Source organism: Hemitrygon akajei, chromosome 9, assembly GCF_048418815.1.
Source record: "Hemitrygon akajei chromosome 9, sHemAka1.3, whole genome shotgun sequence".
NCBI lineage: Eukaryota > Metazoa > Chordata > Chondrichthyes > Myliobatiformes > Dasyatidae > Hemitrygon > Hemitrygon akajei.
This window is the reverse complement of record NC_133132.1, coordinates 64,493,217-64,509,812: the sequence shown is the minus strand read 5'-3', so window position 1 is coordinate 64,509,812 and position 16,596 is coordinate 64,493,217. Positions and strand designations below refer to the sequence as shown.

General features: G+C 42.1%; 2 protein-coding genes across 5 annotated transcripts in view; one reads left to right on the top strand and one right to left on the bottom strand.

The window, feature by feature from the left end:
• The window catches only part of aida (axin interactor, dorsalization associated), an 81,108-nt gene extending 67,851 nt beyond the window's left edge, over nt 1–13,257 (bottom strand). For all 3 annotated transcript variants that reach the window (XM_073056176.1, XM_073056177.1, XM_073056178.1), the window contains exons 1-2: nt 12,990–13,257; nt 8,939–9,008 (exon numbers count right to left, since the gene is read on the bottom strand). In XM_073056176.1, coding sequence (XP_072912277.1) covers nt 8,939–9,008; nt 12,990–13,096 — 177 coding nt within the window. In that variant the 5' untranslated portion in view covers nt 13,097–13,257. The remainder of the gene's footprint in view (nt 1–8,938; nt 9,009–12,989) is intronic.
• Nucleotides 13,258–13,637: 380 nt separating this feature from the next.
• Nucleotides 13,638–16,596, top strand: part of brox (BRO1 domain and CAAX motif containing) — a 50,825-nt gene continuing 47,866 nt past the window's right edge. Inside the window, exon 1 of one of the 2 annotated variants that reach the window (XM_073056171.1) lies at nt 13,638–13,939. In XM_073056171.1, the coding sequence (XP_072912272.1) occupies nt 13,839–13,939 (101 nt within the window). In that variant the 5' untranslated portion in view covers nt 13,638–13,838. The remainder of the gene's footprint in view (nt 13,940–16,596) is intronic. The other variant, XM_073056170.1, reaches the window with a different exon arrangement.

Sequence of the window (16,596 nt, the reverse complement as noted above, 5' to 3'; positions counted from 1 at the left end):
CGGCAGAGGATGGTGCTCGGAGAAGCTGTGCCAGAGGGGATGGTCGTCGGCTCAGAGGTTCAACGGACTCGGAGTCCGCTGCGGTCAGGTTGCTTTCGGTGTGTGCTGCGTCTGCAAGGCTGGTTTTGACAGAGCTTTCATTGTCTGCTGCGTCTGCGAGGCTGAGTCGGGCGGCGCCATGGAAGTCCATAGTGGGGGTATTCCCTTCTGCACCGGCGTGGGATGGCGAGTCTGTCGGGACCCTGGGGACTTGTGGAAACTGTGTGGTGATTTCTTTTGAACTTATAGTCCTTTAACATCTTTGGACTATTTTTACTGTGCCCATGGTCTGTTTTTTTTTATCAATTATGCTATTGTTTGCACTGTTGTAACTATATGTTGTAACTATGTGGTTTTGTGCAGGTCTTGTAGCTTTAGTTTTTGGTCTTGTTTGTCTGGTGGATTTGGAGCTCCTTTCCGGGGAACACGCTAAGAACGGTGGTGCGATATTAATACACAGCAGCCTCTCTGGGCTCTGGATTGGGGATTGCCAAAAGTTATGTGGATTTTCTGGTGTAGTCTGTTTTGTCATATGCTTTTGTGATATCATTCTGGAGGAACGTTGTCTCATTTTTTAACTGCATTGCATTTGTGGTTTCTAAATGACAATAAACTGAATCTGAATATGCTTTATGACTTCCCAAAACACTTCATCATAGTAGATGCAAGTGCTACTGGATGATAGATATTGAGGCAGGTTACCACATTCTCCTTGCGCACTGGTATAATTGATGCCAGCAGGTGGGTACCTGATTGCTGAAGCAAAAGGTTCAAGATGTTCGTAACCATTCTAGGCAGTTGATTAGCACAGCTTTTCAGTACTTGCCAAGGTAACCTCTCTGGGTCAGATGTGGATTCACCCTCCTGAAGGATGCTCTCATGTTGACTTCAGAGACTGAGATCAAAGGGTCATCAGGGGCTGGAGGGGTTCATGAAATTGCTTCCATCTCCTGTCAGTCAAAACAAGCATAAAAGGCACCGAGCTCATCTAGGAGCGAAATGTCAATGCCATTTATGTTGCTTGGTTTTGCTTTATAGGAGGTGAAGGCATTCAAGCCCGGCCACAGATGTTGATTATCCCTCTGAGATTCAGGCTTAGTTTGGAATTGCCACGTTGCTTGTGAGATGACCTTCTGGAGTTCATACCTGGATCTCTTGTACTTTCTTGGATTGCAAGTCCTAAATACCACCAATCTAACCCTCAGCAAATTTCATCATGAGTATACTTCCAGGGAATACTCTGAATGATCTTGTGGGGGATACACTCATCCACCTGTATCTTTATACAGTCCGTGACAATCATAGTGTATTCATTCAGGTCCTCTGACGAATGCTTGAACGTGACCCAGTCCATCAACCTGAAACAGTCCCATAGTTGCTCCTTTGCTTCTCGTGACCACTTCTTTGCTGTCCTTACCTCTGGTACCTTGTTCTTCAGTCTCTGCTTATATATAGGTCAAAGGTCAGATTTCCCAAAATGCAGTCAAAGGATGGAACAGTATGCATTCTTGATAGTAAAGTAGCAGTGGTCAAGTATGTTGGGTTGTCTAGTACTGCAGGTGATGTGTTGGTGGTAGTTGGTAACTATGAAAATGCAAGGGAGAGCCAGTGGATGTAGTGTACCTGGACTTCCAGAAAGCTTTTGATAAAGTCCCACATAGGAGATTAGTGGGCAAAATTAGGGCACATGGTATTGGGGGCAGAGTACTGACATGGATTGAAAATTGGCTGGTTGACAGGAAACACAGAGTAGTGATTAACGGGTCCCTTTCGGAATGGCAGGCTGTGACCAGTGGGGTACCGCAAGGTTTGGTGCTGGGACCGCAGCTGTTTACAATATACATTAATGATTTAGATGAAGGGATTAAAAGTAACATTAGCAAATTTGCTGATGACACAAAGCTGGGTGGCAGTGTGAAATGTCAGGAGGATGTTATGAGAATGCAGGGTGACTTGGACAGGTTGGGTGAGTGGGCAAATGTATGGCAGATGCAGTTTAATGTGGATAAATGTGAGGTTATCCACTTTGGTGGCAAGAACAGGAAGGCAGATTACTATCTAAATGGAGTCAAGTTAGGAAAAGGGGAAGTACAACGAGATCCAGGTGTTCTTGTACATCAGTCAATGAAAGCAAGCATGCAGGTACAGCAGGCAATGAAGAAAGCTAATGGCATGCTGGCTTTTATAACAAGAGGAATTGAGTATAGGAGAAAAGAGGTCCTTCTGCAGCTGTAAAGGGCCCTGGTGAGACCCCACCTGGAGTATTGTGTGCAGTTTTGGTCTCCAAATTTGAGGAAGGACATTCTTGCTATTGAGGGAGTGCAGCGTAGGTTCACAAGGTTAATTCCCGGAATGGCGGGACTGTCATATGTTGAAAGATTGGAGCGACTGGGCTTGTATACACTGGAATTTAGAAGGATGAGAGGGGATCTGATTGAAACATATAAGATTATTAAGGGATTGGACACACTGGAGGCAGGAAGCATGTTCCCGCTGATGTCCAGAACTAGAGGTCACAGTTTAAGAATAAGGGGTAGGCCATTTAGAACAGAGATGCAGAAAAACTTTTTCACCCAGAGAATGGTGGATATGTGGAATGCTCTGCCCCAGAAGGCAGTGGAGGCCAAGTCTCTGGATGCATTCAAGAGAGAGTTAGATAGAGCTCATAGGTAGCGGGGTCGAGGGATATAGGGAGAGGGCAGGAACGGGGTACTGATTGTGTATGATCAGCCATGATCACAGTGAATGACGGTGCTGGCTAGAAGGGCCAAATGGCCTACTCCTGCACCTACTGTCTATTGTCTATTGTAGTTGAGCAGAGTTCTTAAGCTAACCTGACTGAATTTCCTGGCAAGGATGTGAATGGCATCAGGATAGATGGGTTGTTTCTTGTTGTTAATCATGGCAGTCAATACATCAAGTGCTATCTTCACATGTCTTTGGTAGTATGTAAAGTACAGTCTTAAGGTTCCTTAAGGTTGTAATAGCCAGGGGTGGTAATGGGTACTGTTGCGTCGGTGCACAACTACATGTGTATGTTAAATAAAAGCACACACGCAGGAGATGGTTTTAACTGGTTTATTAACATTGCAACAAGAGTGACAGAACAATGCACATGTGCAGACAATGGATCAATACATAGTACTAAGGGGCAGGAGGGCTCATTGCTCTAAAGAAATAGATCCATACATTACACTTCTTCCCTCTTTAGATTAACGTACCATAAAACTGTATATGTAAAAAACATTCAATTTCCCTTTCATAAACCCATATTCCTAATAAACGTGCTTTCACAATAACAGTCCATAACTAACTTTACAGTTCTAAAGGTTCAGTCTTTCGGGTGGCACTCTGCTTCTTTCAGGATAGCACCTCAGGAGCTGTGGAGTGGCATCAGTTTGGTAGGTGTCCTGTCTAAGACAACATTCTTGGTTTCTGGTGTCATGATGGCTGCAATATGTCCGTCTTGGATGCAATCAACTCAGGTGTGTTCTTCAGTTGAGCATCCAGTATCTAGTCCACGTCTGATCTCCGACATTCACTGTGTATGTCAGTGGTTCAGTTCTTGTAGCTACCCTACCAGGTGCCCCCTTGTCTGCTCAGTAATAACGCGCTTGGACTTCCTGTCCAATCTTGAAGGTCCTTGCTGCTTTGCTTTGCAACTGGCTGAACTATTTATTCTGCATTTCCCTCTGTCGGTCTGCTTTCAGGAGGTCTATGCGAGATTGCAGATTCCTGCTCATGAACAGCATTGCAAGTGCATGATTTGTCATCAGAGTTCCAATACACAAAAAGGAAGTTGTCCACCTTGTGCTGTTGAGAAATGGACTTCGTGAAGGTTTGGATAAACCTTTCAGCTAACCCATTCATTGCTGGGCGGTGAGGAGCCGACTTGAAATGCCTGATGTCTTTTTTTCTTCATGAACAGTTGGAATTCTTCTGACATGTATTGTGGTCCATTGTCACTCACAATTTGTTCTGGTAAGACATTTCTGGCAAAGGTAGTCCTCAGCGTGGAGTCAGTTTTTGCTAAGGTGGTTGACTTCATTGGCATAACCTCCAGCCATTTTGAAACAGCAATCAGAAACATGAATCAGAGTCCATGAATGGCCAGCAAAGTCAATATACACTCTTTGCCACGATGACAGCAGTCACTCCCTTGGGTGTAAAAGTGCCTGTGGGGATGCATTTTGAACTTTCTGGCATCCCAAACTGCTTTTGGCCATGACTTCAATCTGTTTGTCTATTCCTAAGCATCACACCTAGATCCGGGCAAGACTCTTCATCTTGACTGTACCCAGGTTTCCTTCATGCAGATTTTCTAACACTCTAGTGCACAGTTTAGAGGGAACCACAACATGGTATCCACTCATTAGTGTTCTTTGACATAGTGATAGTTGGTCTCACCTTGCTCAGAGATCTGGAAACAGGGTTACCATGAGCTGGCCAACCTTGCATGGTGATTTCATAGACTTTTGACAATTTCAGGTCACTCCTCGCTTCCCTTTGTACTTTGGAATTTGTTGCCGGCAACTTGACAACCAATGCAGCGTGGAACACTACTGCTGGTTCACAGTATGAAGACTTTTCTTCTTCAGTTGCCAATTATGGAAGACGTGACAACCCATCAGCGTTGCTGTGTTGTTTGGTACTCTTGAACTCTATAAGAGTTGGCTCCCAGGATAGTGCCCAACATTGTAACCAGGTAGCAATCATCACTGGAGTTCCCTTCCTGAGATTGAAAATTGAAGGGGCTGGTGATCTGTCACTAAGGTAAACTTTTGTCTGTAGGGTAGTGGTGAAACTTCTTTATTCCCCATACTAGACTAAGGGCCTCTTGGTTAATCTGTGCATAGTTGCATTCTGTGCTCATCAGTGATTTTGAGGCAGATGCAATTGGGTATTCAGATCCATCTTTCATAATGTGCGACAAAGCGGCTCCAGTGCCATAAGGGGATGCACTGCAACCAGTTTGTTGGGTAGGGATGGGTCATAATAGGTGAGCAGTTCATCGAATGTTATTAGTCTCTTTGTTTCCTTGAATGCTTTTTCACATCCTTCTGACCACTCCTACTTTGCTCCTGTCTGTAACAATATGTTCAATGGGTGCAGCACTGTAGCAATGTTTGGGAGAAACCAGTGATAGTAGTTTACAAGACCCACGTATGACCTGAGTTGTGACACATTTTCCGGTTTGGGTGCCAATAGCACTGCTTCAATCTTCTCTTGTGACTTATATAAGCCATGCCTGTCAATAACGTGTCCACGATATGAGATTTCATTCTTGGAAAACTCACATTTCTCTCTCTCTGCGCACTGACTATGCTCACTCAGTCGAGTAAGCACTTCACCGAGGTTCTGGAGGAGCTTTCATCACTTTTGCCAGTCACAATGATGTCATCAAGGTAACATTGTGTTCCTGAGGTATTTTGGGGCATCTGGTCCATTGCTCTTTGCCAAATTGCTGGAGCTGATGCAATGAAAGATAGTACAATTATACTGGAACAGTCCCTTGTGAGTGTTGACTGTGAGGAACTTCCTGCTTGACTCCTCAAACTCCATTTCCTGAAAAGCTTGTGACAAGTTAATCTTTGAAAATCTCTCTCCACCTGCCAAAGATGGGAAAATATCTTTTATTCATGACAGGTGTTACTGCACAGTACGCAGCACCAGGTTGATGCTCACTTTGAAATCACCACATATGCAAAGGCTCAGGCCTTCCCTTTCTTGATCATCAGGACAATGGGCATGGCCCAATCGCTTTATTCAACCCTGAGAAAATTCCAGATGCCTCCAAGCTCTACAGTTCAGCATCCACTTAAGGACGCAGTGGGTAAGGCACTGGACATGCTTTATGGAATTTTGGTGTTGCAGTTTCATCCAGTTCAATTCTGGACTTCATGCCTTTTGCGTTTACAAATCCACTTCTCATTAGCATTAAGCAGCTGTGCCAGTCTCTGGTTACCCCATTTGGGCTGCTGTTGCCTGTTGATGTCACACTGAGAGCTTTAATTGAGTGCCAATCTAGTTGGATTTTTCTCAACCATTCACATCCAAAAAGTGCTGGCCCTCCACTTTTCAATACATGAAGCTTTAATTGTTATGTTTGGGCTCCTTAGGTCACATTTACTTTCAATTTGCCTTTGGCAGACACTTCTTCACCTGTCTACGTCATTAGCATCACTGAGGTCTTCTTTAATGGTATCTTAGAAAACAGTCTGTTATAGTCAGCACCTGGAATTATGGACAAAGCTGACCCTCTACCCTCTCCATTTTCAGTTTTACACCAGACACATCTATTGTGATCCAGATGATTTTGCGATCCTCTTCTATCCTTATACTGTTCAGTTCTATGCATGGCAGTTCACCTTTGTCAGACTCAATGTTGACTGATTCTGTTGTACATTTGGTAACTTCATGCATTTGCTTAGTTTTGTGTTGGAGAACTTTCACTCAGTTGTGTTTTTTGTCTGCCTTACACACTTTCTCTTTGAACCAGTCATTTGCATCATTTGCCACATCAATAAAATTTTTGGCTTTTTGCACCATCCAGGGGCATTTCATGCATTTCACATTCTAACCTCCTTCTCTGTAGTTCTACTACATCTTCTGCTGCAGTCTCTAACAATATTACAATGGTTAATGCCCGTTCTAAGGTTAGGTCTCTTTTAGATAGTAGCCACTTTTGAGTGCTTTGACTATGCATGCCACATACAAGCCTGTCCTTTAATGCATCAGTAAGTCCATCTCTATAGTCATGGTACTGGGAATGCTTACGCAGTTCTGCAATCTATTCAGAAAGGCTTTCATCTTTTGACCGGTCCTTTGGTAAAATTTAAACCTCTCAGCTATTACCAGTGGTTTAGGGCTCAAGAGATTTTGTAAAATTGTAACAATTTCATCAGATGTCCTGCTTGCTGGCTTTGCAGCAGTTACTAAGTCGCATAACAGGCTGTATGTTCTTGAGCTAAGACCTGTGGGGGCTTTCTTTTGCTCCTCCAGATAGTTTGCATTATAATATAGTTCAACCTTCTCAATATAGGACTCCCAGCATTATCAAATTCGTCAACTTTCCCGACTGAAGCCATCACCCCGTTATTTTCACTTTAAATTCAGCGCATTTTTCACTATTACTCACGCATTGTTCCGCTTTCTCTTGCACTTTAACCCTCACTGTTTTGTCCCGTAACTTTCAGAGCAGTTCGTGATATTCTCTGACATTCAGGTTCATACTTGTCACCAATTTGTTGTGTCTGTACACAACTACATATATATTAAATATAAGCACACATACGGGGTTGGCTTTAACTGGTGTATTCACACTGCAGCAAGCATGAGAGGGACAGCAATGCACCTGTATAGACAACAGCATTGCAGAGTTGACAGATCAATACGTATTGCTAAGGGGTGGGGCGTCATTGCTCTAAAAGAAATAGATACAGTACAAATAGTACAGAAAGAAATAGTACAGGGACAAGTTCCCACTACCTATTAAATGCTCCCAATGAGGTGTGCCGCAAATAGCCTCTAACAACCAAGTTCAGCTCCTGGCCTTCATGTATGGCTTAGCTACTAAGCCCTGCGGAACAGTTTCTACTGACAGGAGAAGGGACAAAGGCAGATTACTAGAGCCTTAAACAAGGTAGATGGGGCTCGTCAGCCGTGGTTGGCAGCTCATCGAGCAGAAGGAAAACTTTGGTCTCAAACCTCCGCTGCTTAGTGGCTATACCTACTCATGGGGAATGCTTTGGGAGTAAACCCAGAGGGAAAAATCCAGCGCTGGAGTCCCTACGGCAGTCCTATCTTGAGTTCAACGCCTACTGGCAACTCCAGTGATACGGCTGGTACGAAACTCTATCAGCCTCTGCCGTTCCCTTGGGTTCATGAGAGCATGGAGAGGGGGAAAGCTTGCTGCATGGGCAACAGCTTGCTCTCCATATCGTATTGCCCAGGCTTGCATATCTAGATAGTTAGGACACAACATCCACGGTTGACCCTGACTGACGGACCGGCTCACTTAAACTACAGTCAGGCGTAGCTCACCATCATCTTCTCAAGTTTGAGTAGGGATAGGCAGAAGATTCCTGTCTTGCCATGAATGACTAATAAAACAAAATACAGAGCCCTCACAAATAGCTGGAAGAAGCATATAGACTTACATGAAGAAATGCTACTTGGGTTTGGTATTCAAGGGATGCTAGCAACTCTAGAATTTTGCCAAGGTGGAAGTCAGCATGTAAAGACTGCAAGCATGAAAAGATCAAAATGAAATGAAAAGGGAAATCGCAAATTAAAAGCAGAGCTTTCTTCTTACACAAAGCAAGATATTCAAACATAATTAAAAGTAAATGATATACTGTATACTCTAACATAAACCTTAACTAAACCTCAGGTAGTTAATTAATGAAATATCAAGGAATACATACTAATGAACCTGTTATGGATTCACACACAGCACAGTCAGATACAGAGTCAGACAGTATATAAGCATTCCACACTCTTGCAAAACTTCAGTTTTTGGAGAGTAATTTTTGAAGTAAAATAATTATGTCATTGTTGTGTATCTTGAAGCAGAAATCTTAGACAAGTCTTAAGACATACAATCAGCATACAAGCTAATTTCATGTACTTGAATTTATTGCATTCTTTATACTTGTATTATATTTTTATATGCTACATCTGATTCAGAAAAATCATCATTCTGTTTTCATTTACACTTCTATACGGACAAATGCCAAAAAAAATCTTGAATCTTTACCTGTGATCATTTTAATGATCTTACCAATAACCCTGAAGATAGGAACATCTGATCTGTTTTGCCAAAACACTGAAAGCAGACAGCACCAAGACGTGGAATACCAGGTAACATTAGTGGTCCTTGTAATGCTACACCACTCACCTTTTGATCCTCTGAGAGTTCAGAAGAACTGGCCGTTGACTGCACTTCCTTCTGCAAATGCCTGGCTAATCTGTGTGAACATGATTTTTATAAAATGGTTATCTCTCAAAAATTTGGTGTGACAAACCATGAACAGAACAATTCTCATAAAAGGAAAAATACATGTATATGGCATACTGAACATTAAACTTGATAATTATTCCCATCAGCTCAGAAACGTTCGCAGAAGCTTGGATGGCATTCTCCACTCAAACCGAGCATTGTGCCTCAGTGAAAAGTACAGAAAGAAAGTATCATACTCCACAACAAATCTCAGGTTGTTTAGCTGAAAGAATATTTCACCGAGGGTAGAATGCTGCTGATACTATAATACAATACAGCTGAAAGATTATGCATAAAGCGTGCTTGCTCAAGTAATTCACTCTCATTCCACAAATGTCTGAAAGATGCATACTCCTTGGAGTTGGCAGTTTTAATTAACAAACAGCATGTCTTGAGAACAAGAAGATAAAGAGAAAATGGCAGCTGGCCACATTATCCCCTTGAGCCTCCTCCATCATTCATTCAACCTAATCTTGGCGTCAGCTCCACTTTCCTGCCCACTCCCTTCACCTTCAGCCACTGGGACTGAGTATTGGCTTTCTGCATTTTGGATATGGACCTTGAAAATAAGACTTGGACAGTCTTTTAGTTTTTTATATTCTGTGTTTTTCACCCAATCTTTCTCTTTTTCTGTGTGCAGGTGAGAGGGATTTGCGGATTGATGTGCTTATTCTGTTTTTGTCCGATACTGTGCGGGAAGGAGAGAATAGGGAGTTGATGATCGTGCTGGCTTTCTTTGCTTTTTTCCCCCCGATTTTGTATTTGGAGAAGAAGAAATTCAGAGTTATACACTTCAATAATAAAAATGAATCTTTGAATATATTGATTGATACAACTTCCACAACTCTTATCAGAGAGAAGAAATTCATCCATACCTTCCCCTTAAACAAGTGATCCTCAATCATGAGACTATCTCCCCTGATTTTAAAATCCCTGAGAGGCTACATGTCCACCTTGTCAAGTCACCTATGTAAGTAAGATCATTACTCTTTCTTCTGTAATCCAGTGAGTATGTGCCTAACCTACTCAACCCTTCTTTGTACATTTACCCCTCCATCCCAGGAACAGACCTCGTGACCTGCTGAGATCTGCTTTTTGTTCCAGATTCCAAAAGGTATAGTCTCTTTTGTCTTCAATGAACCTAGTGATCCTTCTCCAACCACCTTCAAAGTACGAACATCTCCCCTTAAAAAAAACCCAAAACTGATCACCATAGTTCTTGTATGGTGTCAGTAAGACCTTGTAGTTCTAGCAAGCGCTCTCCACTTTTATACTCCATTCTACTTGCCTACATTATTATTGCCTGTCCATGCTTTGTGTATATAAACACTGAATGCTCCTTGACTGAGTATTCTGCAGTCCCTCTAAATTTAAAAGACCATCTGCTTTTCTATTCATACTTCCTAAGTGTATAATTTCACATTTCCCTATGTTGTTCTCCACGTACCAATGTTTTCTATCCCTCCGCTAATTTAACTTCTATGCCTCTCTTTCTCTCTCCTCATTATCCATTTTCCCACCAACTTTAGGTGCAAAACCCTTGTACCCTTCATTCAAGTCTTTAACATAGATTGAAGATAGTTAAGAACTCCCCTCAATAGATCATCAACCCAAAGGCTAAAAGATAATAAAGCTTTATTTTTTAGAGTTTAGAAGACTGATCCTATTGAAACATATAAAATCCTTAAGAGGCCTGACAGGCTCAAATGAGAGTGCATACTTACAAGATTAGAGGTAATTTGTTTAAAACGGGCTTTTCACAGAGGTGACGAATCCATGGAATTCTCTACTCTAGATAGTTATGGAAGATAGGTCATTAGATGCATTTAAAGTAGAAATACTGAATGATTTTTTAAAAGATCAAAGGAACTGGCAGAGAAGAGGGAATGAGGCCCAAGACAGACTGGCCACGATATATTGAATGGAGGGCAGCCTTGGGAGGCTGAGTGGCCTAAGTCTGCTGCTAAGACCACTAGATAAGAGCAAAATTAGCCTATTCAGCCCACCCAGTCTGTCCCATCAAACATGGCTAATTTTTAATCCCATTTGTTGTGATGGAAATGAGACAGACTCTTTACGACTCTCTGGATATACCATTCTCCTGCCTTTCTTTGTAAAGATGCCTTTACCCCATCTCCCAACAAATCAAAAAACCATCTATTTCTAAATATACCCAATGACTTGGCCATCACAGCCTTCCACAGCAACAAATTCACCACCCTCTGGCTGAAGAAATTCCTTCTCATCTCAGTTTTAAGATGTTTTGTCCATCTCTCTCCCCCTTTATAATTCTACTGTAACTTGAATACTTAAACTATGAAGACAGATACAAAATTCACTTCAGTTTATTTTTTAAAAAGTTACTAATATTCTGGTTTACCACTAATCTTCCGAATGTTAAAAGCTTTTTCTTTCAACCTAATACTATCTTCAATATCTTTCAGTGTCTTTATTTCTCAGTTGAATCCATATTTATAAAGAGTTATGAAATGGCTCTTCAGGTATTTGGCTCAGACTCTGCTGTTGAGTTAGCCAACATCAGTCAGGGTAACGATAGAATGCTGCTGTAGATTTAGTACTCCATAATTGTAGAGGATTAGAACCCCAAGCAAGGTGTCAACTATTTCAGTAATCAAATTGGCAAAGTATAATTCTACTCCTATTTCCACAATTATTAATCCTAAATATTATTTAGCCATGTCCTGTCCTTCTTGGGATCCATCTATAATTACCAATTAGGGAAAGATGTGGCAGAGGATCTCTCAAGAGGACATTTCCAGGAATAGTCCACTACAAAACCTTCCTGCAAAAACAGGTTGCACACCCATTTCCTGTTTTGAGGAAAATACCTTACAGACCAGCCAATATATACTGGAAAAACATTACAAAGATACTGGCCACAAAAGTAACTACTCCTTTTTTATATGAACTTTCTGAATCCAGACTTCGAAAGTTTACTAATAAATAAATAATCCCATCGCTTCTGCTGAAACACAAGTCTATATACTGCATCATCACTGAGTGTATTTGCATAATATAAAGCAACATTAGTCTAACATTGTTTTCCCAGCAAAAAATCAGATTTAAAAAAAAATTTGGAACACAGGTCATAATCTCAAATGATAATCCAGTTTTGGTACCCACTTCCAGACCCCACTGAACATCTCTGAAGATTACATCTCCACTAACCCAAGCTACAAATTCCACAAATCTAGTTGTGAACTACCAGAGTGAGGACGAAAAGCAGAAACAATCTGACACCCTCTATCACAATTAAGGTCAGAAACCACTTCAGTCCAAACTGCCCCAAATAAATAATTTGGAACCAGATAGCATTCAACTTTTCACATGGTGAGAAAAAAAGAGCTAGTCTTGCATAAGGCATATAAACAAGGAGAACCTGAAGAAACATGTTAGGTAACTATTAAGGGAGCTATATATAAAGTGAACATTGCATAAACATACCAAAACCACAAATCATTGTCAGTATCTTCCCAGTTTTATAGATCTAATACAGATGGCGCTGCATTTTCCAAATAACCTGGCATCTCGCTAAATACAGCCACGTTTAACTATAGAATTTATTAGTAGGTAAATCCATGCAAGATCTTCGTCCAGGATAAAGAAACTGATGTGAAAGCAGATCTTTAAAACAAATAAATAAATGTAAACTTTATTCCAAACAAACAAAAAATACAACTATTTTCTTTCAAAACTGAGCGAGCATCAACAGATCCTGCTGTCTCCACCCATAACAAAAGAGGGTGTGGATGCTGAATAAACTGAACATGGCTCTGCTTCTTCCAAACCCAAACACTGGAATGATCTTCGGCATTTTTTGTTAAAAAGTTCCAACTCAATTCTACATTGCAAGAAATGTTTTTTTCTCAGAAGAGTTAGGTCAATAATAGCTCAAACGGTTAATTGAACACGATTAGTGGTAACTCACATTTGGTACTCGTCGATAGCTTCCACTAACTGTCCCCAGGAATCGAAGTCTGTACCCTTTTTGAAACTTGCGTGCCATTTTTGAATCATTTTATTAATATCAGTCATTTTAAAATAATGCACAAATATTATGGTCCCAAAAGATATCGGGTTAACATCTGGGCTCGGGTTATAAACTAGTCCCAAAGTAACATTGTCAAGTCACACACTCCAACCAGTACCAAACCCGGCCAGTGACCAAGCCCATCTGAGCTGTGTGTGGAAGCCGATCCAAAGCCAACCTAGTCTGATCGCTGAAAGTCCCGCTCGCTTCCCCGCCCACTCCACTTTACACCGATCCGATTGGGCCCTCAGCCCACACGTATTGGTCTTTGGCAAATCTGATGGTTTAGTCTGTTGTCCATCATTATTCACTCCCGCCCCTTCGCTGACGTTCTGACCGCGTTCTTAAAAGTTAGGTTGAGGCGGCAGGTGACGCGATGGTTGAGGTGAGGTAACTGTAAACAACTCGAACTACCAGCTCGCGAGCGCCCGGCGGGACGGACCAACTAGCCAATGAGAAAGCAGACTGCTGAATGACGTCAGGCGAAACCTAGGGACCTGGGCATAGCACGGCAGTGGTTCATCATGAATACAGCTTTTTTCTAACAGTAATGGAGTAAACAGTGTATCCACCTGAAACTAAAGGGAAACAAAAGAGAGATAGGAAAGCTAAAAGACGCAAGGGGGTGTTCGGTCATTGGCCAATGGGCTGTGACGTCTGGAGCGGGGATGACGTCACCGCGCTGCAGCGATTCGTCCGTCGCTTCCTGCCGGTTGTTGATTTTGGAGACGGTGCTGGAACGCTACGATGACCCACTGGTTTCATCGCAATCCCTTGAAAGCCACGGCCCCGGTTTCCTTCAACTTCTACGGAGTGGCGACTAACAACGCGGCGGCCAAGATATGCAAGTAAGGTTTGGAATCGGGATGAAAAAGCAATTAACATGGTGTCTCCGAATTCAGTTAGGCCTTTTAAATTCGCAAGAGTTTCCCCAGCCGGCTAGGTTTGTCCCACCTCAACTACTCCTCTACAAAGGTTACTGCTCAGTCTCGTATCAGACTGCAGATGCTGGAATCTGGGGTGACCTCAGAGGTTTATTAAACGTGAGATACGTTGATAGGAGTCTCTGTTTCCTCAGAACAGGGGAGTCTAAAATAAAATCCATTGGTTTAAATTGAGAGAGGAAAGGCGCAAAAAGAACCCGAGGGACATGTTTTCACAGAGAAGTTGGTGCGTACATTGAATAAGCAGAGGAAGTGTTAAAGACCAGTGCATTTATGACATTTACGAGATTGCTGGGGGCAGAAATATTGATAGGAAAGGCTTATTGAGTCAACTGGGATTTATGCAATTAGGCAAGTTGGTTGGCATGAATGAATTGGGCCTGTTTCTCATGTTGTAAAATTCCAATCCTCTGACAGTATTCATGTACCTACATAGATGCTCCCTGACCCGCTGTTTAATCATATAGTTTATTATTATCGCACCTATTGAGGTACAGTGTAAAGCTTTTTGTATGCCATCAGTACAGATCTTTTCATGCAAATGTACATTTTGGGTAGTGAAAAGGAAACAAAAGATAATGTAGTTATAGAGAAGATGCAGTGTAGGTATAATGGGGAAAATACCTTCCTTTGAAAAGAGAAACTGCCCCTCCCTCAACAGTTTATTGTTCACTGAACCTGATGCAGAGGTTTGACAGGAAATGTAACAACTTTATTTCCTCCCAAAATGCTTCTTGACCTGTTGAGTTCTTCCAACAGTTTGTTGCTCTAAATTCCAACAGCTGCAGTCTCTTATGCCTCCTCTTTACTTAATATTTTATTGCAAGACAGGGTTCATTGCTGCCTGAGTGAGCTTTGTGTCAGTCTTGAAGATAGAATCTTAGGCAGCCTCTCCCTCAGATGTGCTGGTTAACTGAAGGCTGTGGGAGCGGTGGCTCCTATTGGGAATGATCCACAGTTTCCAGGGACTCATTGTGGACCATTGTTGTATATAGCTGGGGCACATTGGTAAAATATGTTCATTTTGTGGGCAAAGAATGTGAGGTTTGTTTGGCGAATGAATTGATGACTTGGAGATTAATTTCCAAGTATGAATGTTAATTAATGTCTAGACGCCACAGATTAATGACAAGTTGGGTGACTTTTGATCTGGAGTAGAGGTGATTTTAACAGTTTCCCATTAGTTTCACTCAGAAAGAAGCTTGTTGGATGTGAGGTGCAGCACTGCCACAATGAAAGCTATTTTTTTCAAATGTCACGGCAGTGACACAGCCTTGTTTAACACTGGTCTGCACTGCCACTGTGAACCTCTTAGTTATTGCTTGAATGCCATCAAGATACAAACCTAAGATTGAGACAAATTTCTCCAGTTAGACATATTTGGACAGGGTGTTCTACTTGTCCTCCTGTCCTAAGGAATCAAGGGAATTAGTGAGTTTAAAAAGGACATGTATAGATGGTTGTCATCTTCTTGGGCGCTAACTCCCAGTAGAACAAAGGCCTTGGATGATGGAGATGGGAGATCATCAAAGTTGATGGAATGGTCATCAATGTTTCTGTAATCCATTGTATCCACTGTACAGGGGTTTGGCCTATACAGCTTCACCAGAGCCTGGTTGGCTTGCTTTATGCATTTCTGCCTCATGATGGGGACGGAGTGTTGGACTTTAAGAGGCAATTGTTGATAGTACACCCTACCTTTCTCAGGGATGTCATGGATTGAAGATTGTGTCCACTGTGCTGCCAGGTTGATTCAGATTTATTTATCAAGTGTACATTGAAACATACAGTGAAATGTGTCAGCTTCATTAACAACCAGCACGCACAAGGGTGTTCAGGGGCAGCCTGCAAGTGTTACCACACATTCTGCTGCCAGTATTAGCACGTGCACAATTTTCCACACAATACAAGCAGCAACAACAGCAAAACAAGGCCTTCTACCCAGCCAAGCCTCCAACCCCAGTGCAGGCCAACTCCAGGTCTCCAATCCTTGTACCCAGATTCTCAGACATCAGGCCTCCAACTTCAGATGCTAACCATGGGTTTGACCTTTGGGCCTTGATTTCCAGACTGACACAGACCTGTGTGAGGTAGTCCACATTGACTAGGAGAGCAGTCTTTGGCAACTGAGGCGATTTGTCAAGGAGAACCATGATAATCTTGCCCTGTGGCACATATCAGGAAGCTCCCTCTTGTACCTGCAGTCAAATTTGTTTCTTTCATTGCAGGTGACCATGTTTATGGTATATCTGAGGTCTCCTGACATATCCTCTCTATTACATTATCTGCTGAATGGAGGGGAATATACAGTTTGTGAGTGAATGACTTTTGATCAGATTACGAGGTGCATTTTGAAATGTTGGTCACATCTTAGTGATTCCGTAATTGGCTTCAGATGTTGGTAATGGGTCGCCACAGTCTAGTTATGGTGTTGTGTTGTGATTTGATAACAATGAAAGAGAAGTGCTAATTGTGTTCCCAAGACATTGTTGTAGAGTTGTACAGTTCACAAATAGGTTTACCTTTGCTAATCCCACTTGACAGTATTACATCCCATCCTT